The sequence below is a fragment of the Onychostruthus taczanowskii genome, unplaced genomic scaffold (genome assembly GCF_017590055.1).
Source record: "Onychostruthus taczanowskii isolate IOZ18803 unplaced genomic scaffold, ASM1759005v1 scaffold5, whole genome shotgun sequence".
NCBI lineage: Eukaryota > Metazoa > Chordata > Aves > Passeriformes > Passeridae > Onychostruthus > Onychostruthus taczanowskii.
In genome coordinates this window covers 16,748,720-16,775,378 of record NW_024502568.1, presented here as the reverse complement: position 1 = coordinate 16,775,378, position 26,659 = coordinate 16,748,720, and the positions used below count along the sequence as shown (strand labels likewise).

General features: G+C 42.9%; 1 protein-coding gene across 1 annotated transcript in view; it reads left to right on the top strand.

Moving 5' to 3' along the window:
* Nucleotides 1-26,659, top strand: part of ADAM12 (ADAM metallopeptidase domain 12) — a 175,170-nt gene that overhangs the window by 110,746 nt on the left and 37,765 nt on the right. Inside the window, exons 6-11 of the mRNA XM_041415563.1 lie at nt 3,665-3,848; nt 7,720-7,785; nt 8,601-8,672; nt 10,174-10,343; nt 12,010-12,094; nt 16,880-17,028. Of these exons, the coding sequence (XP_041271497.1) occupies nt 3,665-3,848; nt 7,720-7,785; nt 8,601-8,672; nt 10,174-10,343; nt 12,010-12,094; nt 16,880-17,028 (726 nt within the window). The remainder of the gene's footprint in view (nt 1-3,664; nt 3,849-7,719; nt 7,786-8,600; nt 8,673-10,173; nt 10,344-12,009; nt 12,095-16,879; nt 17,029-26,659) is intronic.

Here is a 26,659-nt window from a genome sequence, read left to right as displayed (position 1 = left end):
AAAATTATATTTGATTTTATCGACAGTTTAAAAAGTGGAATTATTCCATTAAATTGCCTTTCCCTGATTGAGAGATTCCTGGCAATGTGGAGTTATGTGAGTTTTAATTTCTGTTTGAGACGTGGAGGGCTCTCCCATCCCATGCAGACATTCCCAGGTGTCCACATGGCTCAGAAGGGAGGACAGGAGGCAGAACCCCTGAGATTCCCATCTCCAGGGTGGAGCAGCGGGGATGTGGAGCTGCTTGGTCTGGTGCTGACCCCAGACACGAGCAGGGACCAAACCCTGTGCAGAGCTGGAGTCAGATTTAACCCAGGCTCAGGACCACACTGGAGCTGCTTCCAGTTGGCCTGGAGCCTGGGAGTTGATGTCTGGACGTGCTCTTGGGATGGATATTTTCCCTCCCTCTCTGCTACCAGTGATGGAGGAGACAGAGGCAGAATTTCAGGTAGGCTTGGGGTTGTCTCTTGGCTTTCCTGCCTGCCTCTTTTGTAAGTCTTTCTGACTTCCCAGCATCTGTAGGTTTGGGACCAAGGAAAACCCAGAATTAGACACCTGACACTAAAATTTGAATGCTTCATACTGCTTTTTTCCTGCTCAAACATTTATAATCCTGGGAATTCTGGTAGTCCTTTGTCTGATAGAAATCCCACAGACTGGCCTTAAGGACTTGCTGAAATCTCTTTGGGGTTCTTTGTATAATTTTTGCTTGGGGATCTGCAGTTTAATATGCCATTTGCCACATTAATATTTTATTTGCCACAGTGGAAAACACAGCATTGTTTAGGATTAATGGCTCCTGAAAAACAGAGAAGTTTCTGGGAACGTGGGCTGACTCAGGAGTGTGGGAGAACCCTGCTGAAGAGGGGGAGACAGAAATGCTGGAGGAGTAACAGGAGCTTCTTGGAAACACCTGAGGAGAGTGGAAGGAACCAGTAGCTATAGATTTATTTTATTTGCATCAAATTCTCAGTCCTGAATGACTGGTGGGTATTGTTCACACACACAAAAAATAAAAAAGAAAGGAACCATAACTCTTGACTCGTTACATTTTTAAGGTGCTGTGCTTGGCACTGCACGATGGGGGAAAAAATGCAACTGTAGGAAAAGAAAATTAGTCAAAACCAGAGAGCTGGCCAAGAAAATTCATATTTGATATTCATTATCTTATTACAGATGGTCACAAGCCAAGTGCTGATATCCTGTAGGCAGCACTCAAGGGATAAGTGTGCTTTAAATGAAAAGTCTGGTTTTCTTTCTGCCAAATCTGCAGATTTTCCTTCTCCTGGGATTGCTCCACAGGCAAAGGGAAACTGTCCTTAAAGGCCCACACTGTCCCTTGGGATGGGAATCAGGCTGGTGTGCTCAGGAAAAACCCAAATTTATCATTCTGGGATCTGATCATTCGTCCATACCCTCAGCAGCTAAAGGAAATGAGGGGTAAAGAGATGGTTATTTAGTTATTTTTAAAGAAATAGTTATTTAGTTCTTTTTAAATAAATGGTTAATAAGTTATTTTTAAAGAAATGCTTATTTAGTTCTTCTTAAAGAAATGGTTATTTAGTTCTTTTTAAGGTAATGGTTAATTAGTTATTTTTAAAGAAATGGTTGTTTAGTTCTTAAATAAATGCTTATTTAGTTCTTTCACAGAGGTTGGGTGCATGAGGGATACATTGGAAATGTGGCATTGATGTGGCACATTTTGCATATGAACTCTTGAAAACAAGATACCCACTTTAAAATATTAAAAAAAAAAATAAATTGAGGGAACTCTACCCAGGATACAACTAAGTCTCTCCCTTTGTAGTGTAAGTAACTAAAGAAAATTGTTCAAGCTTCTAATTTTGAAAGTGAATGTTCTAAGAAGGGCAAATTTGGCATTACAAATAAACCCCTGCATGCTTTTCTGTTGTTTCTGAGTTGTCAACACAGGGAGCTGGTCAGGCTGGCCCATTTCAAACAGTGACTAATGGACTCCTGCCTCCAAAATTAAATGATTAATTGCACAAGGCCAAGACAACAATCCTTATTTGATTGCGCTGATTACAGGGCTGCTGGTTTTTGGAGTAAAGCGAATATTTTTTGTCCTAATTTCCTAAATCCTCCAAGGAGTGAGGCAGCTCTGACAATAATTCAGAGCTGTGGGGTTGCTCAGATCACGGGGTGACCTGCCCAAGGTGTCTCATGTGTCAGGAGGTCGTTGGGATCCTGGCTGGAGCTGCTGGGATAAATCAGCCCAGCTTTCCCAGCCCTGATCCATCACTCCCAGCCGCTGGGTGATGGGTGGACCTGTCTCACCTGCTCTGCCAAGGGGCCTGAGGAAGCTGCAGATGAATTATCAGAGCCTGAGCCTTGGTTCAGGGCAGTAAAACAGGCTCCTGGGATCGCTGTTGGGCAGATTTTGACATCGTGCCTTTCCAGGCTGCTTTTTTCTCTTGGACTTTTAGCTGTTGCAGTCACCAGGAAATTGTCTCTTGGCTTGGCTGAACTGGTGTTAATGGTGCTCTGAAGCAAAATTGTGCAGTCAGCTTGGAAATTAATACTTCGGTTAATTTGTTAGCAGACTAAAGACTTTGAATTTTTTCCTCATATCTTCCTAATAACAGGATAACTTAGGGAGCTTTTTCCTAATAATTATAATTTTACTTTTAAATCGGTTTCATGGTATCATTAACCTGCTTTTGGGTCCTTTTTCTCCTATTTTATCCTTCTTTTTTGTAACTTTCAGGAAAATTGTACCATGACATTGGTCTCACGGTGGTTGTTGTGTTTTACCTTTATCACAGCACAGACAGAAATAAAAAGGGAAGACACTTCTAAAACTCCAGAAAGACACACTAAGATAATAAAGGTGCTCCATCCCTTGTCCCCAGTCCTTCTCCAGCTCTCCTGGAGCCCCTTTAGGCACTGGAAGAGGCTCTGAGGTCCCCCTGGAGCCTTCTCCTCTCCAGGCTGGACACCCCCAGCTCTCCCTGTCACATATTCAGCCTTTTGTCACCTTTTGCTGTGGCATCTGGGCAGGACCCAGCACAAGAACCCTCTTTCTTTCCTCTTACAGGTAGTAGCTTAAAGAGTTCAGCCAGAGAGCTTTCACTGCCATGTCTGTGAGTTCCTCAGGGAGCAGGTGGTGTTGCTGTCAAAATTACTCTTTTGGGCAGTAAAATGAGTGAAACAGGAACCAACTCTTCCTGTGTCTGAGCTTCCCTCTGCTGCCCCACTCTGCAGTATGTAATAATCCATCCTGACACCACGAGGCCTCTTTGAGCTGGCAGGGTTTGGTTTAGCAGCTCTAATGGAGCTGCAGCCTGGAGTGGATGTTTTCCCACTGTACCTTCCTTCCCAAAGCCTTTCTCCTTTTCTATCGTTTGCCGCGGCGTCGGGAATGCATCACTGGGAGAATGGAAAACAAATAAAGCACAAATATCATTTTGCTCTGCAGTGCAGCACTTCAGAAGAGACAGATTTCTGTGAGCCATTGGTTCTTTTAAAGTATAGTGTGTGCTGCGATGACAAATGTACAGCTTTGATGTTTCCTGCTCCGCTCGCCCGTGACATTGTAAATCAGTGTTTTGCTTTCTCGTACTCCATCATTATTAAACTTGGTGTAACTCTGGTTACAAGCTCCTGGAAACCACGTGTCTCACTCTGCTCTCCTGTGTCCCAGGGGAATTATTGTGTTTGAAAACAGCAGCTACATTCTGGAGCCATTGGAAGGTGCTACAGGCGAACACAAGATCTACCGAGCGGAGAATCTGAGAGTAGCCCCGGGGTCTTGTGGCCACCAGCTGGACATCCCTGCCACGATGGCTGCTGCCACTGCCACATCACAGCGTCCTCCAGCTGGCAGGGTAGGTGGCTGATGTGCATTTCTGTGCTTGGTTGGCAGCATTTCCATATTGCTGCCCACCACAAGAGTCTCTACTGAGCAAAACCTTATCCCGCACCATCGACTTCCCTCAGTGCCGTCTGCTGAAGTGCAGATGAAATTATTTGTTAAAGCTTTATTACTTTTCCTGGACTCTGCATGCATAACTTGCTTTTCACTTCCTTCTCAACACAGAAAAGTTTATGGGTTCATATTATGGTCATATATTTTGGTTCTTGTATGGTTAGAACCAGAATTTGAGGCTCCCTGAGAATACTGAGCGATGTCTGGAAAAGTTCTTGCCCTCCCAAGATGTAAGAGAACATGATAGCTGGGATACTTTGCTAATACCAGGTTTGGAACCTCTGTATTTTAGTAGCAAAGTCTCTTATGCAGACAAAACAAATGCTCAGCATATTATTTTACAGCTGTATTATTGGAGTTGCTGTGATGTTGGCAGAAATGTACTTCATGTGAGATGCATTTACCTAATGGAAATTAGAAAATTAAATGAGCCAAAAACCAGGAAGAGGAAATGCTGTAACAAATTCATCTGCATGTTGGATGAGTGTTGTAGAAAAGGCTGGGTTATGTGTTCAGGAATTATATAATGATAAAAATCTGCCATCAGCATTTATTGAATGTCACACATGGGGATTTTTACTTGCATGTATGACTCAGGCTTTGCCTCAGGTCCATTGTTAAGGAAAGCAACCTAAGTGACATCTCTAGATATAATTATGCAATGGAATTAATTTATTTTACGTTTTTAGGAATATTACATTCAGAGCATTAGTCTTTGCATGCAACATAAGAATTAAGTGTAATTCTAAAAGCATGCGTGGGTGGAACACATTGGAAATACAACTTTATTAAGTTTTCCCCAAATTATTTGTGACTTTGAATTCCACTGAAGTAGTCAGTGTAATGCAGAAATAAAATGTGTGCATGTAACAAATTGACACAATCAAAGCCATTTTATTATTACCCTTATGGTTCTTCCATTTTGCTGCTGGCTTCAACTGCATCTTAAATTTCACTTTAAATATCTGAACAATATTTTTGCTGTGGTTCAGTGGACATAATTATAAAACCTGTCAGCAGTCACATCATATGGATAGGTACAATATATTTAATGAGTAAGTTGGTTAAGCTTATAATGTAGGAATTTTGAAAGCTGTCAAATGTCATGTGTGCAGTGAGTTTTCATATTTCAGTGTTGTCACTAAGCAGTCTGTCAGTGGGCACGTCAAATAAAGATGACCTGCAAAGTGGGGAGACATAAAGCTGCTCCAAATCATGCTGGGTGACAGAAATAAGCAGAAATCTGGTCTAAGGTTCAGGGCATGATTAAAATATTTGACTTCTTGACAGGTCTGGGGGAAGATTTTTGTTTGGTTTTATCCCCTGACTCTCCACTCAACCACCTACACGAAATTCTTATTGAGCAGAGCTGAAATGTGAGATCAATATATCACCAAGGGCTTTGGTTAGATGCAAGTGCAGGTGAAGGATGGGACAAGCAGCAGCCTCAGCTCCCCAGATCCAAACAGGAGCTCAGGGCAGGAGATGCAGAGGCTGTCACAGGCCAGCTGTGCCCTGCTGGAGCGGGGTCTCTGTGAGTGCTGGGTCATTCCCTGACTCACTGGACCCTCAAATTGCACCAAGGAGCATTTTCCAGCTGAGCTCCGTTGAGACAGGACCCTGCAGAATGTCTGGTGTGTAGGACCCTTCCTGCAGCAGGGAATTTTCTCTGTAGCCACAAGGAAAAAAATCCATTTTGGTGATGCTGGTGACCAGGAGCAGGGAGGGGATTTTTTAGGGCGTGAGGAAAGAGAGGCTGCACCACTGCAGTATCCATCCACGCCATGCTAATCCCCAGGCAGGGAATGCTGAGAAAGGGGTACAGCTGCTGGGACAGCAGGTTTGGGACAGCATCAGAGGGGGAAGAAGCAGAGGAGAGAGACCATAGTCAGTGGAACAAAGCCCATTGTCCCCCAGCTCCCATGACTGTGTCACTGACTCCTCATTTCAGTTCTGAAGGATTAACTCAGCAAAAGGGATTGTGCATTGATGCAGCTGGCTGCAGAGAGCAAGCTGAAAGAAGCCATAATTAGGTATATTTCATAAATAAATATTGTATCCTAGGAATTCACATAGCCTTTGGGCGAATCTCAGGAACAGATTTGTTATGCAAGTCAGTCACCAGAGGCTTATGTGATTTTTATGCCTGCTAGCCAATTTCTCTCCAGCTCACTCCAGTCCAAACAGTTTTACTCTTGGTAAGAGGGAAATGTTCTAAACTGTCTGATGTGACAGAGCTCTCCTTGCTCCTTTGAACTCAGATTTTCCTGTGTCATCTTTTCTTCTTCACTCGGAGGAGGATGAGAGGCACCTTGGAGATGCATCTCTTTGGGACCTCACAATAAATTTCAGGATGGGAGAGTTTTAGTGTCTGAGATATTGATTCCATCTCAAACAGCAGCCAAATGGCCATTTGCCTTTTGTGGCACCTCACTCGTGTCAGAGAGACATCACACCCCAGCACCAGAAGTTTTAAATCAATCTACCTCAGCTCATTTGCCAGAGCCCCTACTCAGTGTCATCCTGTCGAGTGTTTGCATCCTTGGTGTTTATTTCATTAACAGCAGCTTCAATCCTCTCTCCATCCATAAATATGGTCCAAATGAAACTTTTTTTCAAGTTACTGGAGTTTGCAGCACTACTAATTGTTAGGTTGAAAGTCAGATACTAAAGATTGCATCACTCACTTTTCCTCTAATTCTTGCAAAACATCAAAATCATTAATCTGCAGATAGTGAAGAGGAACAGTTTGATAATATGAAGAAAACTTTGTGAAATCTGGCTGGAAGGAGATGTCCAGCTCTGGCTGTGCTTAGGGGATCTCTCCGTTTGCCTTGGAGCAGTTTTCCTTGGAAAGCTTTAGTCATGTTGTAGGTTAAAGAGCTTTGCTGCAGCTCAAGACATCATGGTCAGTTGTAGGTCAAACATCTGTTTGAGCCCTCTAAGTTCTGGCAGGAAGATCTGATACTCTGCTGAGACCTCTTTTCCCTAAATGTTCTAGTCCAGACACAAGGAAGGAATGATGGGATAGATGCTGCTGTAAATCACAGAACTTTTACAGGCACTAATAGGTCATTTAAAATTAGGGTAGCAAAGGAGCTGTGACATGTTTTGTACTCCTACAAAATCATTTCTTCACTGATTTTTCAGTTTTTTCAGGTTTTTTCCAGTTTTTTCAGTTAAGCATTATGATTCTTTTAGACCTGTATTTTATATGAATATGCAGATAGAGAATTGAATGCGTGCCTTTCATTTTTCAAGTATTAATTTGCTTCCCCAGACACTGACAGTTGCTTTTTTATTTTTGGGTTTTTCTTCCTACATAATTTATCAGTTGACTGCTTGACCTCTTCTCTGCTTCACTCGATATCCCTTTATCTCTCATTTTTCTTAGTAACCAGTTTGTCTATTGTGTGAAATGTTTGTTAGAAGTTACCTCATCTCTCCTTTAAAAGTGCCTCGGAAATAGCAAAGGGCTTTCTGCTGGAGGGGATATTCTCCTGTGAGGAAAGATAACTCAAACGTTTCAACTGCAGAAAGCTGAAAGGTTGAGAGAGACTTTGCACCACTCTCCTGCTTTCTGTGATCAAACCCTGAGAGGATTTGTAAGGAAAACTTCCATGAGAAGGAGGAGGAAGACGCAGTAAATCTGCGTGTAGTAAAATCTTAGTAAAACATAGGAAACCTGAGACACTGTGTGTTTCCTCTTGCAAGCACTTTGTTGTATCAGGGCTGAAAACAAAATAAGCCTTTCATGGTTTTTTTGACAGTACAAGAGGGAGGCTCTGAAGACAACGAAGTACGTGGAGCTTGTTATTGTGGCAGATAATCGTGAGGTAAGGAACTGCCAAATAAAAAGTTGTGTGAGCAGCAAAGGGGCAGCTCAGTGCAGTTACCATGGTGCTGCAAATAAGGTGCTTCAGACAAGAATATGATGTTTTCTGAGCTAAATCATCCTCCCTAATTAGGGTTGAGCAAGGAATGAATTATTAAGATAGGACAACAGTGATACTCGGTTGCGAAATTTCTTGTAATACCTCAGAAGGAGTTTGAAATAACTCTGTCAGTATGGGAGAAGGGGCAAATAAATATTCATTCCTTGAGCAAGTTGAGTCCTCACTGCCACTCACAGTGCCCTCAGTGGGGCTGTCAGGGCTTCTGGAACAGTGCTTGGCCATCACATTCCGTGGAGCACGACTGCCTTCCTGAGGGTTTGCAAAGGGAGCTTCAAAGCACCCAGCACTGGCTGTAAAAATGTTCCAGTGAGCTGAATGGCAAAGATCTGAATCCTGGCTTGAATTATTTTGCTGCCTTTTTTTATTATTATTATTTTTTTTGTCTCTTTGAACATTGCTACTTAGAGAGTTGCAATCACTCTTTGCAAGACCTGCTAAGAGAAGAACTATTTCCTAAAATATCAGTTCTGAAAAGACCCCTGTATAATACTTGGAGATTTTTTAAAATCTTTTCATGAGAACCAAAATCCTGTCCCACATTCTGGACTTCTTTTGGGGCACACTGTGGATCCAGCAGAAGTCTGTTGGGGGATTTTGGCTGCACCCTAATTCCCAAAGATCCCTGATGTGCTGGCTCTGGGGGGGAAACTCTGGGACATTTGTGCTGCTGGTCCATTGATCCTTTACATTCCAAGTTTCAGAGACAAGGCAAAGATGTGGAAAAAATTAAGCAGAGGCTGATAGAAATTGCAAACTACGTTGATAAGGTAAGAACATGAGGATTGTTTCCCTCTTCCCAACCTTCCCACACTTTCTGTAGGATGCTGAAGGAGCTAGCCCTGCAGCTTTGCTGGTACTCCAGTGTTTCAGAGCAAAACTCCTGGAAAAGCAAATTTAAACCTTTCATTTGCCTTTTGATACACAAAGCCATGAGCACTGCTGTGCTGCATATGGGATGTAAAGATCTATTCCTAACAAAAAGCCCAATTTAGCCCTAGGATTTTATTCACCAGGGAAGAGGGTGGGGATAATCACCTATAGAACATCCTATGGAAAAAATAGGATTATTTTTAAGAGAAGTTTGGAGAACAAAGTCATTTGTAGCAACAAGGGAAGGTCCAATTGTAAGGCCAACAAAGGCCTGTGAAAACACAGATAGTGAGATGTGTAATCCAAGGAAGATGGCAGAATTAAAAATCAGGAAGCAGAGTTGATAGCTGAGTGAGAGCAATAAGAGAGAGACATACGCTGGATTTTTTTGGTCTTGAAATAATTCCTTGACAGTAAACAATAAAGTCTCTAGGAATGCTCTAGAGTGGTTTTTGAACAAATTAGAGTTTATTTTTGTTAGGTTGTATGACCAGAAAATATTAGGACTCTAGTAGTGAAATTATAACTGAGAGTGTCTTAATTTATCTGAGAACTTATCAAGTGATACTTCAAGGGCAGTAGCTCAAGGAGAAGCATTCCTGATTAAAAACAAGCTGCTGAAGACACCTCCACCTCATCCATAATTGTCTTGCTGACTTATTGCCAGAGGACAGGTGTTTATATGTTACCTGCTCAAAATTAATTTTGCATATTGTAATATATTTTTTGTTTCATGCTTAATTTATGCTCAGCAAACGCTGGTGTTCTGCAAATGTCTGGAATGCATGGAAACAAGACAAAGATCTACTGGGTGCTTTCCTCAGCCTGTCAGGCAAATCTGGACTTGATCAACCCCTGACTCCTTCCTCACATTACTCTCACATTAGAATTGTTGTCGTGGCTCTGCTGATGTTGCTCTGGCTCCCCTCTTGAGGCAAAATGGCATTTTCTGGTGGGGGAATAGATAAAATCACTGGGGTTTATCTGCTCTGTGCAAGGCTTGATGAGCCTGGCTCGTTTTCAGCTGTTACTGTGAACCCCAACCATAGCACAGCCCAGTTCCTCTGCCTCTGCGATGGGATCTGTGCAATCCAGGGTGGGGCAGCCCTGGGAGGCTCATCTGCCATGGTCTGGAGTTCCTTCAGAGCTGAAGGACATGGGCAGGGAGTTCAGGGTCGGGTAGGACAGGGTCTCTTTGAATGCCTGATGGGTATTGAGTTGGGTCAGAACTGTTTTCTGGAAGTCTGGGAAATATTTAGTCTGAGTTCTGTCAGGTGTTTTGCCCTGAAGAAGAAATTGTTTTAACCTCTACAAGAAAAGCTCATTATGTTTTTGTTGAAATATTCTAGTCTGAAATATTTTTTAGACACATATTTCCTACTTTTCTCTTCTCTTTAGTTCTACAGGCCACTAAACATCCGAGTGGCCCTGGTGGGAGTGGAGGTGTGGAATGACATGGATAAGTGCTCCATTTCCCAGGACCCTTTCACCAGCCTGCATGAGTTCCTGGACTGGAGAAAGCTCAAACTCCTGCCTCGGAAAGCCCACGACAATGCACAGCTGATCAGGTAGGCTGGACTCTGCATTTGATACCCACCAGGATTGTGGGGATTTCAGGGATTTCAGGATAGCTGTGCTGAGTCCTTCCCCAGCTGCTAAGCTCTTGGAAGGTACATCTGTGTTCCTGAGGGTTTGCCTGTCCCCTCTGCAAACATCAAACCCAAATTCACTCTGCAGGGCCCTGCAGCAGATGCTCCAGGTGAGTTTGCTCTCCCAGCCCTGGTGCTCAAAGCCTGTCCTGAGTACAGCTTGTGTAGAGCAGGAGGTTGTAATCAGCTGCTGCATGCACAGGGTGTGAATTTATAACCAGTTAAAACTGCTCTCAGTCTGAATTGTCAGTGGAAAAGGCAGTCCTGCTCTGACCCTAAGTGAAGCCTATTTCTTAATGAAAAGACCTCAGTATGCTTTAAAATGCTGTCTGATTTAGACAATTCATTTGCATTCATGATTTAAAAATTAAACCATAAACATATTTTACCCTGCTGATTTTTCTTGGAATAAGGAATTGAGTAAAGGTCCCTGTCAACCCAAACCAGTCTGTGGTTCTGTAAAAGTAAAAGCACTCTAAAAAACAAAAGGTAAGAGGAATACCTCTTTGTTGAATAGGTATTATTTTGACCAATTGTCTATTCCTTATACTGAGCAGATAAACACAACTGATGTCTCAGTAATTAAAAGGAGTTATTTACTTCTTACATTACCTGAATGAGAATAAATTGAGCCTTTCCAAACTGTCCCCCCTGAGATATTCGATTGCTCTATATGTATAATAACACTTGGTTTGAAATTATTACATTCAAGGCTGTGCATCATCACAAGTAGCACATAAACTTCCCCCTGCATTACAACAGCCCTTCTTTGAGTTACAAACATCATTTTTATGCTTGTACTCCTGTTCCCCACTTCAGAAACAAAGGAAGGGAAGAAGGACCCTGTTGCAGCAGTAAAAACTAAGGAGGGTGATCCAATGGGAGTGATCCATTGGGAGGGACCCAATGGGGGTGATCCATTGGGGGTGATCCAATGAGGGTGATCCATTGGGAGTGACCCAATGGGGGTGATCCATTGGGGGTGATCCAATGAGGGTGATCCATTGGGAGTGACCCAATGGGGGTGATCCATTGGGGGTGATCCAATGAGGGTGATCCATTGGGAGTGACCCAATGGGGGTGATCCATTGGGGGTGATCCAATGAGGGTGATCCATTGGGAGTGACCCAATGGGGGTGATCTGTTGGGGGATGATCCAATAAGGGTGATCCATTTGGGTGATCCAGTGTGGGTGATCCATTGGGTTAATCCAATGGGAGTGACCCATGGGGGGTGATCCATTGGGGGTGATCCACTGGGAGTGATCCAGTGAGGGTGATCCAATGGGGATGATCCATTGAGGGTGACCCACTGAGGGTGATCCAGTGAGGGTGATCCATTGGGGATGATCCAATGGAGATGCTCCATTGGGGGTGTCCCAATGGATGTTCCAAGAGCTGGGACACCGTGGCTCAGTTCAGCTGAGGCAGCACAGCCCATCTGGGCTTTCCTTTGCTTTAGAGCTGCAGATGAGAGGGGCAGAAAGGGGGCCTTTGTTTGAGGGTGGCAGGAGCCCAGAGCTGGGAAGGACAGGGCGTTATCTTGGCACTGACTGGTGGCTCTGTCTCCTCTCCCCCTCCTGCAGCGGGGTGTACTTCCAGGGGACGACCATTGGCATGGCTCCCATCATGAGCATGTGCACAGCAGAGCAGTCTGGAGGGGTCGTCATGGTAAGTGGGGCAAGCTCTCAGCCACTCGGGCTGGCCCAGCTGGGGTGACACCACACCAGGACCTGCAGTCCTGCCTCCTGAACCAGCCCCATCTGGCCCATTTTCCGTCTCTCTGTCGTTCATATCCCCCTTCAGATTGCTTGTAAATGATAGTTTCCATAGTGAAAAAAAACCAAAATATTGCGTTAAAATATAGCAGGGCCTCTTTGCCAGGAGTTTATTCCTCTAATTGTTTTTGAACCAGGTGCTGAGGTGCTGCGAAGGAAGAGAACCAGAAGATGTATTTGTTATACACTAGAGTATACTTGTGTTACAGGCAGCAGCAGTCTATCCTGAATCTTTTATTATATTGATTTTATTCTGTATTTATAGAGTTTCCTGTGTTAGGCCTTATTTTCCATCTTTGCAGCAGTGGTTTTATTGCATTGCCAGACAGAGAGAACAAACAATGGCAGCATTTATTCCAGCTGAGTCTCTCCCAGGGCACTACTGTTGTTGTTAGATGCAAGACATGGTGAACACACAAGCAAACATCTTGTCCAATCTCTGGAAGGAGTTCTGATGTATTTTCTTTTCTGATTTTTTTCTTTTTTTAAATTTCAGTTTTGCAGTGTTTTGTGCTAAGACAGAGGGAAGAAGCTTTAAACTAGAACAATCAAATCACATAATTTGGGAAAAGTTGTGTCAAAGTTGTAGAAAAGACAAAGGTTTCAGGCTCTTGATAGCTTGAGAAGCTGAGTCTGTAATTGCTGTCTGTAACACTTAATCACTGGGTACCTGGGGGACAGGTACAAAAGGAAAGGGAGGAAAAAAAGGAAGAAAGCTGTAGGAGTGTCTCAGTGCACTCCCAAGTCTTGGTAAAGGCACAGATGAGGCAGAGAGCCCCATTTTACCCATTTGACTCAGCCCTGCAGTCACTGCTTTGGCTTTATCTGCAGTCAGAGATGCCCTTAATGATGACTTTTTGTCCTTTTTATTTTTTAGCATAAGATTGAAAACACTCCACAGTGTAATTTACAGCCAAGTCAGTTCTCTTTGCTCTGGAAGCTGTCATTTTAAAGAGAAATAATTACAAATAGTTCATTCCAGTAACAAGAAAACAAAAATCAGCATTTCTTTAGAATGTTCCCATGGAGAGGGGACTGATATATATGTCCAGGAGAAACCCAGGCTCTGTGGAAGAGTCCTGGGCCAGAATGAATCTCCTGCCATGAAGGGGAGCACGATGTTACCCAGAGACTCAGTGAATTTAAGCTTTTGAGGTGCAAATTAAATTGCAACTTGCACAGAATAACCAGAAATGTTCTGTGGCTCTTTAAACAAATACTCAAAATGAAGCCAAATCCAAATGAAGCAAACACTCACCCCAAAACCCAAAAGTGCAGCTGCCCAACCATCCCCTGAGTTGGCAAAGGCTGATTCAGGCACAGACTAAACATATTTCTATTTATTGGTACCTGTACCCTGGCACAGCTGCCCAGGGCAGAAGTGGAGTCCCCACTCCTGGAGGGATTTAAAACCCTGTGGAGGTGGCACTTGGGAACATGGGGCAGTGGTGGCCTTGGCAGTGCTGCTGGGGCATGGTTGGACTCCATGATCTTAAAGGTCTTTTCCACCTAAAAGATTCTGTGATTCTATGAAAGAATGAATCACTCTCAGCCTGGGAAGGTCAGGGGCTCAGGTGTCTCAACACTGCACAAATGAACATTTGGCCAACCTCATAATTCAGCCAATTTCTCACCCATCCCACCCCCAGCGCTCAACACCAAAAGCTTCCACACTTTAAAACCTGTTCTGGAAGAGAAGACAATGAGAGACTGCGTCAGAAATGACATTTGAATACAAAATCTGGAGTGACTCTTGTCTGATGTGATTTTCCTGGTTCTTTTTGCAGTTAGTCAGCTCTACTGTATGATCTAAATTCCTCTGTCATGCCTCCCTGGGAGCCTGCCTGTCTCTTTTCTATAGGGCTGAGCTCTCTCAGTGGGTGACACCCTGTCTGCCATTAATTTGCAGAGGAACTCAAAGCAGGGAGAGCAGCCATGTGAGTGTGAGGAGCTTTAACAAGACCTTTATCATTTCATTTCCCTGTGAAGTTTCTGTAGTGTCACAGAAAAACCAAAGAGAAGTTGACATTAAAGCAAGTCTTTGACGTGATTCAGTCTTCATTCTTCTGTTTCCAAAGGTTGCCCACTGAATTCATGGATTTAAAAGTAAAATATTTCTGAGAGAAGAGGAAAGTGACTTTTTATCTGGGCAGATGGTGATGGGGCAAGGGAGAAGGGTTTTAAACTTACAGAGGAGGGACTTATGTTGGATATTAGGAGGAAATTGTCCCCTGTGAGGGTGGGCAGGCCCTGGCACAGGGTGCCCAGAGCAGCTGTGGCTGCCCCTGGATCCCTGGCAGTGCCCAAGGCCAGGCTGGACATTGGGCTTGGAGCACCTGGGACAGGGGAAGGTGGGGTTGGGACTGGATGATTTTTGAGGTCTTTTCCAATTCAAACCATCCTGTGACTCCATGAACCGAGTGAACATACTGAAAATACCAGGAGCAGGGCATTTGCCTGTTGGATCTGTAGGTGACAGCATTTAATGATTAGGATTTGATTTAAATCCCAGTGGAATGAAGAAGAATTCAGCTGAAAGCAGCTGCATGTTTTGTGCAACAGCTTATAATGCCTTAACAGTAGATGGTTGCTTATTCAGTGGTTGTGAAATGTGTTTGGTAATGACTTTTACTGCTCAAGTTAACTTTGAAGGACCCTGGTGGAATAAATCAAAGTCACATTGCTATTCATTTCTTTAGTCCTTGTGATTCTTAAACGGTCTCGGTATCAAATGGAACATGTCACTGTTTGTTTTGATAATCTTCATTTATGCTGTCTTCAAATAACCTCTTTTGCTGAGGCATCACATTCCTCCTTCTAAAAACCCTCTCTAGAAGCTGATAAAATTGCATTCCAAGTGGATCTGAGCAAGTAATGAGAACCGCATGGGCCAGAATAATTGTTTGCCTTTTCAAGTCCCAAATTACATTTCACATCATTTATTGCTCCACTTCTGGAGTGGACTGTGTGAATCCTTATTTTTAGTTTTAGTTGACAGCTTCAGAGTATTCAGAGAAATATAATCACTGCTCAGTAAGTGGAGGAGATACTGGAAAAATAAAGAAAGTCTGAGCTCAATTTGCTGTGTGTCTGTAGCTCAGTGAGGAGTTTCTGCCTTGACCAGATAGCCTGAATTTCAAGGCATCATCCAGTGACTCAGTGGTAAATTATATGGAATTATTTTGCTGTTTTCTTAATCTTCAGCCCTGCACTTTTTTCCATTTGAGTGAGAGGTTGTGCTCTTTTTCTGACATCAGGTTCAATTACACTGAATTCTCTAAGTATTCCATCAATTACTGTTGCACAAAGATAAATCCATCTGTGTCAGACCAGTATCTAGATAAGATATCTCATTATGTAGGTGTTGTGCAGGACAAACTGCACATAAACTGCCTGTCACAAGATTTTTATATCAAGATTTTAAAATTCAGGAATTTTTTTTTAGTGAGAGATTTTGTGAACATATAGAATTATTTTGAGTTTGTTTCAATTACAGAAGGAACATTTTGTCTTGTGCAGAATGACTGTATTCTCTTCAAGATTTTGTTTGCTATTTGAGAAATTATTTACTAAAAATATTAGCCCAGACAGATGAAAGAAGAGACTCTTAAATCTACCCCAAGTCATGTACTAAGTCCTCCATTAGTACATAGATAATGTTTTAGACAGTTTTACCTTTCACTTCTTTTTTGTCTGGAGTTTGGCTTAGATGATGCTGAAAGAGTTATTTAAAGTGAATATATTCATGCACGCTTCTAGAGCAGGCAGCTGTACACAGTAATTCCATTTACTGACTGATAAATAGTGGATCATGCATTTATATTACATGTTTATGCCTTCAGGGAAAGCTTTCTTACAAGTGTAGTGGATTTTTTTTTCCCTCAAGGAAAATGATCAGTGTGGAAAGGTCTCTTACTTGTGGTTAAGCCAAAACATCATTCTGATCAGCAGCCTGTACTCAAATCATGCAGTGAATTTCTCAGAAATGATTGTCCCAAAAATCAGCATTTAAACATGGATTAATGTTAACATTTCAAACTGACACTTTCAACATTTAGAGCATTTATAGGTTAATAAGAGGCCATGGAAGATTTTGGCTTACTTTGGCCTTTCATTTTAAAAAGGAGATTTTTAAAGGTTCTTGGTTTTTTCTTAAAAGGCTTGTGAAATCTTGGACATTTTGATATTAAAGAAACAGTCTGAAGCAAGTTAAATAGACTGAGTGAAATCTCTTGCTGCATTTTTAATTTGCCTCCTGACATGAAGGACTTCTCACTTCTCCCTCACCACACTCATCCTCACCCCTACATTATTGCCCTTTCCTACACTCCATGTCTGGTGACCTCTCTCTGCCACTGCTGGCACTTGGGGGTTTGGGGCTTAAAATTCTTCAACAGCAGAATTTTAAGCCCCAATAAAGAGATGTTCACAGCTGCTCAATGGTTTCAAATGTCCGATGGGAAAACTGGGTGGCCAGGAGGGCTGTCCTGAAATTCCCACTCTGCCCTATACAGGGATGAATTTAAACTTGAGTTTGTTTAACAACAGAGTAACTTCAGCTGCTAAACTTATAAAACATGTCAAAGGACAGGCAATAGGACCTTAGAGGGGGAATGTGTGCCTCGAGTTGGGTTTGGATGCTGAGCTGACTGGTTCTCCTGTGGATTTTGTTTTGAAGGATCACTCAGAAAACCCTCTGGGTGCAGCAGTGACGCTGGCTCATGAGCTGGGGCACAATTTTGGGATGAATCACGACACACTGGAGAGGGGCTGCAACTGCAAAGCTTCCACTGATAAAGGGGGCTGCATCATGAACCCCTCCACTGGGTAAGTGCCAGGCTCAGGCTGGTGTGCTGCACAAGCTACAGTGGGACAGCTGTGGCTTCATTTTGTGCCTCAGGAACATTGAAAGGTAAAACAGAAAAGGTTTTCAACCTGTTAAATCTTGTTGCAGTTATCCTCTTCAAGGTGAAAAAACTAAATGTTATCAGAGCACATGTACTATTGCACCTTTCTGTTTCCAGGTTAGCAATGTGAGAGACAAAAATGCTATAACAAACTGGGTAATTTAAAAAAAAACAAACCAATCCACAACCAAACTGCACTGCAAGTGTTAAATCAGAATTTCACCTCCTCTCATCTTGCCAGCTGAGCATCAATCACAATAGGAAATGAGCCAAGACTGAGATGAGTGGGTAGGAAATTCAGTAATGCAGGAAATGCACTCTTAGGCTCTCTGCAAACGCTTTGTCTCGTGCAGAGCAGGTTTTCAGTTCTGCACAAACTTTTGTTGCAAGTGTAAAGCACTTTTAGCTGGTGAGAAAATGAAATCTGCAAGGTCGGTGGGATTAAGGCCCCACTTAAGAGGGAGATCTTCCAAGAAAAGAGAGCAGAAATGTGGGAAATACAAACCAGTGAGCCTGTGGTCACTTCTGTGGGTGCAGGGCCAGCAGTTGGACTCGGTGATCCTGGTGGGTCCCTTCCAGCTCAGGAAATTCCCTGGTTCCCTGTCAGAACTGAGGGGAGGCTCTGCTGCTGGCAAAGGCACAAGAGTGTTTTGTAGACACAAATTTCAGGCACCCTGGGCAGAGTGAGCTGTCACTGCTTGCAGAGATGTATTTTAAATTCCTGTTGAAACTGAAGGATATGAGGAATGAGTTCTCCATGTCCACACTCAGACTAGGACTGAAAGGATTAAATTGAAATAAGATTTGCCAGTTAAACTGCCTATGACTGGAATCCAGTAAGAGCCAGTGGGGCAAAGATCTGCCAGCAGTGTAGGTACAGCTGGATGTGCCTTAGGACAAGAGGATGGTCTGGATGTCCTCTGATGTCCCTTCCAGCTCCAGCGTTCTCTCTGTGTGCTTAAAGTTCATCTGTTGCTTAAAAACCTCTTCTGGGAACTCTGATCAGCTCTCTCTCTGCCTTTTCCAAGACTGCAGGTTTCTGGGAAAGAAGGGGAGCAATGTGGGAGAGGCCAGGGAGGGCTGGACAGGGCTGTTCCCTGCTGGTCAGCCCAACAGCAGCCTTGGAATTCTTTCAAAGGCAGAGCTGTCACCCTCCATCGGGGCAGGAATCAGGGCTGTGGCCAGAGGCCAAGCACAGCAAGTTGAGAGACAAACAAAAGAGTTGTGAGAGTGGAGGAGAATGAGAGGGATTTCTGCAGTCTGGGAAAGAAAAATAACTCAGCTCTTCTGAGACAACGGGTGGTAGTCATCCCCGTGGGATTCATCCTGCACAGGTCAGGGCTCTGCCACACTGTGGGGACAGAGTGACCTGGGAGAGGGCTCTGAGCTGAGCTGAGCCTGGGCAGGCAGGGCTGGGCTCTGAGCTGAGCCTGGGCAGGCAGGGCTGGGCTCTGAGCTGAGCTGAGCCTGGGCAGGCAGGGCCGGGCTCTGAGCTGAGCTGAGCCTGGGCAGGCAGGGCTGGGCTCTGAGCTGAGCTGAGCCTGGGCAGGCAGGGTGGGCTCTGAGCTGGGCCCTGGGCTCTGAGCTCCTCAAGGAAACATTCCAGCTTGTGTCAGCTCAGCTGAGTTACTGGTTCTGCACCCAGCTGCTCCACTTGGCAGTGAACACAGGGATGCTCTCAGGACAGAGATTTCTGGGCACTTTCTGAACGCCTCTGGTGACAGGGACATTCAGTAGCTCCTTCCTCATTCTTCCTTCATGCTGGAGTCCTCTGGGTGTGTCTGATCCTGTCCTGCCTGCTGGATGTGCCAGTCCAGACCCTGGGCTTGGCTGGCTCAGGGCAAGGTCAGAGCAAGGCTGTGCCCACCCAGGGTTCCTCAGGATATGAGGAGTTGGATATCCCATTCCTCATCCCAAGCTGCTCAGCTCCCTCACTTTGGGGTTTCTGCAGAACCTTCCAGGCTGAAGTCTCTGCCCACCCCCAGCACCCCACAGGTCTGAGGGATTTTCACATCCTCCTCTTTGGATTTTCACCAAACTCTACAATCAGCTTGTGCCTGAGGAGGAGCCGTGGCCCCACAGCCCTGAGCAGGCTGATTGTTGGCGCTGATTATTGATTCAGAAATGGAAACTTCAACTTTGGGTCTATAGCCTTGGGCTTTATCTGCACACCGTGCTGTCAATCTGTGACAAATATTCCTGGAGAACACTTCATGCCTTGAGCCAAGCTGCATCTCACCCATTTCAAATTAACACTTTGAATATTTAATTACCCAACGTTTCTCACCAATAGCAATATTCCCTCAAGCACCATTATTGAAGGAACACTGAAAAGTTTTCTTCTCTGGAAGTGCTTCTCTGTTAAGGGAAGGCCAAATGAATGTTCCTTATCTCAAATGCACTCTGGAAATAGCCAAAAAATCAAAACTAAGAGCATCCCATGTCCATTTAGAGAGACAGCCTGCTCTCAGTGTACTCACTGCACTGCCTCTGTGCTTTTCTAAATGGTTTCAGGTAGATTTAATGAGTGAAATAAAAAAAATCTAGCTGAAGTTGATGTAAAAAGCACTGAGAAGTCCTTATCTGATGTCTACAAAAAATAGGAAATATCTAAGTTATAGCAGAAAGGCCTCTGTGAATTTAATTTTGGAGTCACTGGTGTGGTCGTGCACAAATGGGAATGTTTTAAGGCTGTTGACTTAAAAGGGATTTCATCAATTATCGTAATTTCTTTCAGTTCTTCTGTTTCAATCTTTCAAGAGGTCTTGGAAATTTTTCTTAGTGGGAAAAAACCTCCAGGGATCAGGGTGGAATTTAAACTCTGTTGGATCTGTCCTTTAATCAGCTCCCTGTAGTTTTTATTCTTAAAAGATACCAGCAGGATGAGCACCAGTTGTGTGTGAGCTACAAATGTCTAAAGAACTACTGCTTCAGCAAAATGTATTTTTTCTAACATGGAATCAAGCACAAAACCCCATGAATTTGTGTCAGGACAGGACTCTGAGAGATTCAAATATCTGCTATGAAAATCACAGAAATACTTCTGTAGAAACAGGGGTGGTTCCTATAAAAATACTATCAATAAGGAGTATTTAGTACTAAGATTAGTATTTTGTACTACAGATTATTAATATTTAAATATATTTAAATAATCATTTCTATAAATTTCATAGTATATATCCATTTCATATTGATACTAATCATATCAGTAAGGAATATTTAATACACATTCTCCTTTTTTTAATGCATCTGTTGTAATTATATTCCTCTAGTTTTTTAATTGTCTTGTACATGGACAGTTGCAAGTGACAAAGATTGAATATTAGAGAGATTTGTGAATCTTTTTCCTGAGATCTTATTATCTGGAAACTAAGGGACTGGGCTGAGCCAGTGAGGCCACTTCAGTATTCCACTTTTTTTCCAAATATCTCCCTAAAGTGTTGCGTATTAGGAGTGAAAATATTCCTCCTGACAGGCAGAAAAATACCCAAGAGTTCTGGTGCAAAAAAAATACCCAAGAGTTCTGGTGCAGCCCAAGGCATTGGGCTGGATTTCTGCCCTTGCAAATGTGAGCAGAATTTAGCACTGCAGAGCAGAATGCTGCCAATTAGCAGTGCTTGTTTATTTAATAATTTTGGAAATGCAATTTTTACATGTCCTTCTTCATCAAAATTGAGCACAGGGGTTTCCATGTTTCCATGGGGTTTGAAGCCAGGTGAGCTCCCACTAAGAAGCTGAAATATTGACTTCAGATATGTCTGAGATTTTTTTTGCCAGCCTTAAGGGAAGAAAAATTTTGATAGTTGGTGTTCTCCCCTCCTGTAAACTCAAGGGTTGAACTTCCCCTCTCCCACCTTCCTGTGTCCTTGAGTGCTGTGCTCTTTTGGCTTCCACACAGGAGATCCACAGAGGGAACTTGTCTGCAGGGAAATTTGCCCTTCCCTGCCTCCCACAGGGAGTGCTCCTTGCTGCCTTTCCCTTTCCTCTTGCTGGGTGAGGTTGATGAGAGCAGGAATCCTCCCAGGATGGGCAGTTTCACCAAGCCCATTCAGATGCTGATCCTACAGTTGTTCTTTCCCTTTGGGATGCCCAATACCTGCAGTAAAATCCACTTTCACTGGCCCCTGGTGGAAGCGTTTTCTCTTCCCAGGTTCATTTCTTGTTGCTGGATCATCCCAACCAGGGCTGGAGGAAAGGTTCCCAGGACAGAGCCGTGTGTTCCATCTCTCTTTGCCTTCCCACAGACACAAGGTGGTGGAAAATGGGGAAAGGGCTGCCTTGGGGTGTTCCCCTCCAATCCCCCTTGCACCTGGGTATGGGAATGGTGGAGATTTTCTCAGGTCTGTCCTACTGCCCTACATCCCATTGCTTCCTCTGTACATTCATTATGAGATGGAACACCTCACGTTGATCTGGGAGGTTCTCCTCAAAGCCCATGATGGAGGAAAGATTAAATAAATGCGAAATAATTTAAAATAGGAAAATATAAATTCTGTATGGGCTATTGTTTCAAGACATGTAATGAGTGTAGGTAGTCAAGAAGTGGAAAATCTGATGTGTGAGAGAGCATGGCTATTGATATCTGCTTAACAAACTTCTGAATGAAAGAACATCTCTTGGGAAACACTTATTTTAATCTAGGTCCTAGCAGACCTGGCTTTTCTGTTTTCCAAGAGTTCCAAGGCATATTCTGATTTGCACCCCTTGGTGACATACAGGAAGGAGGAAGCAGCTTCTTTAGGATAATTCCCCTCACAACAACTCCCCTTTGTCTTGTTCCTTCTGTGTGATGCTCCTGTGGAAAAGTCAAGAATGAACTGAGCCCCTCTGCCTGCCTTTTCTCCCCCTGTTCTTATCTTCAATCTTGTGTTCCCATTTCAAATTTTCACAGCTGGGATTTAAAGTCACTCTGTTTCTCTCTCAGATTTTAAATTGAATTTACTCAGATAAATATGACTGTAAGTGTTACTGGGAAGTGGGGCTTGGGCTGTGACACTGCTGGTGGAAATTCCTGTTCTGTGTAGTGATGACCATGAGTGGGAAAAAAAGGAGAAATGAGATCGGTTTAACCTCTGAGCTATAGATTATCATTTTAGAGGATTTTTATGGAATGGTGCCTCACGGGAAAAAAAGAACAGCTAATTTTGAGTAATTACCTTTCAGTACACAATTTCAATTTTAATTACTGAGTTTTTGGAGGCAGGGTCTGGGGGAGGAGACCAATTAGGAACCCAGAAAGAGCAGAGAGTAGAAATCATACGTAGAAAAATAGGAGTTCAATTACTGTTGTAATTTGGAGAAGACATTTTTCTAACCAGTCCCAAAAAAACCCCTGCTCTTACCAGTAAATTTTTAAGTAAAATTCAAACCTTTATGTTAGAATTAAAGCAGAGAGACAAGGGGAAGCTGCCTATTTGTGAATGAGAGTGAGAGCAAAGGGGATCTGTTAAGATTCAGCTGAGTGACAGTCCCAAATTAAACTAATTACTCCAATTAAGCAGTGCTGAGGAGAAATGGGGGAAAATTAACCATGGGAAGGACCATCAGGTGGGCTTCTTCCAGGTACCACTGAAAAAGAGCCTGAGTGCTTACTGGGTTTTAATTCCCTCCAGGAGCAATTAGATATTCTGCACTGAACACTGAGTACATCAGCAGTAATTAAGGTGAGATAAAATATTTAAGTGGAAACAGAGTGGCTTTTTCCTGAGCCGTAGTACCAGATGTCTGTGAGGAGCTCAAAGTGACACCAAGAGTCGCACAGGGGATGCACAAATGTGAACATTCCTGTTTGCCTCCCTGGGGATGAGCTGGGCCATGGATCTGCTGTAGGAGTGGTAGGAGTGGTCCAGGTATCCCTGGATGAGTTTAGGAAACATTTGCTATTGAGAGGTCAATTCTTATGCTGTGGGATCTGGGAGAAGTTATCCTTGAAAGGCAGCTCTGCTGCAAGTGAGGAGGAGTTCATTTGATGCTTTGCTTTCATGTGTTAGCTTCAGTGGAGGGGTGTATCACACTTTATTTTGTGCTTTTTTTATAAGTAAAAACCCATTTCTGCTGGCAAGGAAAAGCTGGTTTTATTGGCTCCCCTCTATTGACAGCCTCTGTGGTAGTAAATATATTATCAGGGACATCTAAAATAGCTTTTATTTGCTTTCTCTTCCTGCTTGTTCCATACTTGAAGGTCTGGCTGATTTTCCTGGTGTAAGGGCTGACTTTGAAGATTTCTCTGGAGCTTCTGCTCACTGTGAGGGCAGGGCTGGCAGAAGCTTTGGCATTCAGGTGCAGCTGTAATTGCAGGAGTCCAGCAGCAGAACTCCCTCAAACTCCTGCGCTCCAAGGATGTGTGGTGCTGGAGGTCTGTGCTTCCCTGTGGATCCCTCATTACCATTAATGAGCTTTAGGGCTGCACATCAAAAGCAGGCCAGTGGCAGCAATGCTGGTTTTGCACGGCGCAAATGAATATTTGCATCTTAGAGGGCTCCTGGAGAGCTGCTGGGCTCAGTGGGTTTGGGTCTTCAAGGGTTTTCTGAGGAGCCTTCTTATTTTGTCATCTGCTTTTGTTTGATTTTTGAACTGCCACGAGAAAAAAAAAAATATTTAACTGCTTTATAAGCATGCAATTAAATAAATAAAACATAGTGAAAATCTCTTAAGGACAAGTCAGGAAAGTACTAATTACTTGTGCCATTTGTTGTATTAAGTACTAGTTTCAATCACTTTTCTCCTTTTTGAAAAATGATCTCAAGGAAGCAGAACATAAGGTCACCCTCATTTTGGTCATGCAAAGGCTGAATGAACATGAGTCTGCAGATGTGAAAATAAACACCCTCCAGAGATTTCCAGCACACAGCCAGGTATGCCATGAAAACAGCATCAACTTGAAGGGAAAAACACTTTTTCCAGCACTTCTCCAGATTAAAAAAAAAAAAACAAAAAAACCAAAAAAACAAATAAATAAATAAAGCTTGAAAAAAGACAAAAGGTCAGGGTGAAATGGGAAAGAAATCAGAAATAGAGTGTGGGAAAGGACACTTCAGTCTACTGAGTGGTTCTTTTTTTTTCTTGGAGACGTCTTGCAGCATCTTGTAGCTGCAGAGCTGTTAAATGTTAGATAATCAAACCATTAGTAGCTAGCACAGAATTCCCTGACCCCTCTCAGTCGGTTTTCAGCTGTTCCGACCTCACTTTGCATTTTTCTGTCTGGCAGCTCAGAGCCATTAAACTCTAGAGTCAGCAGAACTATCTGGAATTACCTCTGTTACAATTTGAGGAAAATGAAATTATCTTTCAGATGTAAACAGTTTCTAATTAAACTCTGAAGCTGTTTATGTTCCCAAACCAGTCTGAGCTGAGCTCGGCACAAAGACAGACTTCTTTGTTGTCTTTTTTTAATAAAGTTGATATACTGATGTAATAAATTACTTGTGACAGAGCTAGGTCTGTTGTGCCAGCAGTGCAACTGCTTTTTTTTTTTTGGAAAAAACCTTAAGCAACATTTACTTGTGACAGAGCTAGGTCTGTTGTGCCAGCAGTGCAACTGCTTTTTTTTTTTTTTTTGGAAAAAAACCTTAAGCAACACATCCCTCTGCCCCAGTAATTTAGCACATTGCATTCTGGTCCTTCCTTTAGTAGGAAACAGCCACGAGATTGCAGAATAGATTTATGTCAGTCTTTCCCTTCACTCCAAATAGCCCCACGTCTGCAGTGCATTTGGCCTTCTTTTTTTTGTTAATAATTTCCATGCCTGGCAGATACATTTAATTTTTGTGATAAATAAGATCTGTGTTGAAGAATTAGTAGCGTTGATTGAAATCCATTTAATTTTTTCCCAGTCCTTTGCAGCAGTGGGTCACTGTTAACAATTAGCACACAGAACCATGGGGCAAGAAAAAGAAAAAGGATAATTGCTTTTTATTTAGTTTAGTCTTTCCCATTTCAGTAGATGTGCTGTTAGAAGGGAAAATAATTGGCTTTGCTGGTGTACTCTCAAGGAGAACTCCCAGATTGACAGCGTGACTTTGCTGTAAGTGAAGCTGACAAGGAGAGAGGTGACTTCTCAAACGAAAACACATTTTACTCCTGGTGTGATTATTTATAGCAGATACTTAAGGACATGCAGGGGTTTCTGCCACGAGATGTATCCACTTTTCCTGGCCTGGATGCTGGGATGAGGGAGCTCAGCTGCCTTTTGTCTTGTTGCTGTAATATCCATAGGAAATACAGCTCTGAGAGGGACATTTTTCTCCTGCAGTGCTGCTATTGCCATGACCCACGAGAACAAATCATATCAGGACATTTCCCTTTATCTAGGCTTTCTGTTTCATCCAAAAAAAAAAAAAAAAAAAAAAAAAAAAAACCCCAAACTTTTCAACCTGCAGGGATAAATCTGCAGGGCAGTGCACGGAGAATTAAGCACCCAGTGTCCAGTTTTAATTGGTGTTAATGAATTCCAAATTCCTGGCTTAAAAATGGAAACATACCTTAAAGGGCAAATGAAAGCTCCTTTTTGAACATGTGTTGTGTGCCCAGGAGCACTTGAAGGAACTGATGTGGACTTGGAAGGCTGAATCCCTGTAATTAACTGGTGCCCACAGCTGCATTTGCCAGAGCTGTCACAGGGATCACAGAGCCCTTTGTGCCTGCCATAGATGTGCAAAACGTTGAAAATTTTACCCTTTTACCCTTACAGTTCCTTCCTAAAAAGTCATTCTTGATCTTCCCTAATGTCAAAGCCTGTCACAGAGTGCTGGGCACGTTTTGCTGGGGGGTTCTGGTGGCAGCAATGCAAGGAGGCTCCATTTCAGCCTTTGCCAATGGATGCTGCAGCCCCAGAAATTTAAGAAAGAAATGTCTTAATTTCTTAAATTAAGACACTTAGAAATTAAATGTTTTAATTTCTAGGACAATTTCAATGTCAATTGTTTAAATTCTTATTACTCTAAAATAAGAAACCACTTATTTTAGAGTAAAGGCTGAAAAGGAAGAGGTGAAATAACTTTGCTGTCCTGGAGAGCCTTTCTCTCTGCTTCTTTCAGCATGGAAATTGTGTTCATCTCCACCCCTGGCAGCCAGCCACCACCAGGTGAGAAATCCAGAGTTGGGAGGAAAACTCCCATGGGCTTCAATAAGGCCAGGATTTCATCAGGATCCATATGGGGTTTTTTTTTAGATTTATCAAAAGCCTTTCATTCCTGTGAGTGAAATTTTAATTTGCTCATTAAGGATCCCTAAGTCTTAGATCATGGCTGGATCCATCCTGTCCTCATGGCTTGAAATAATGAAATAAATACAATGTGGATGCTAATTTTCCTTTGTTCCAGCTCTGTGAAAAAGAATGGGGAAGGTAGAAAAAATGATTCCTTGTTATTTTCTATTTAGGATTTTTTAAAAGAATTCCATTTCCACTCATCTGAGGTGTTTTAGGTGATATGGGATAAAGAGCTTTTTTCTCATAACAATGAGAATGCTGGGGAAATTCAGACTAATTTCTGGCACTGTTTTTCCTCACTTATCTTTCCTTTGGATCTTCCCAAAGAAGAAGAAATTGAGCC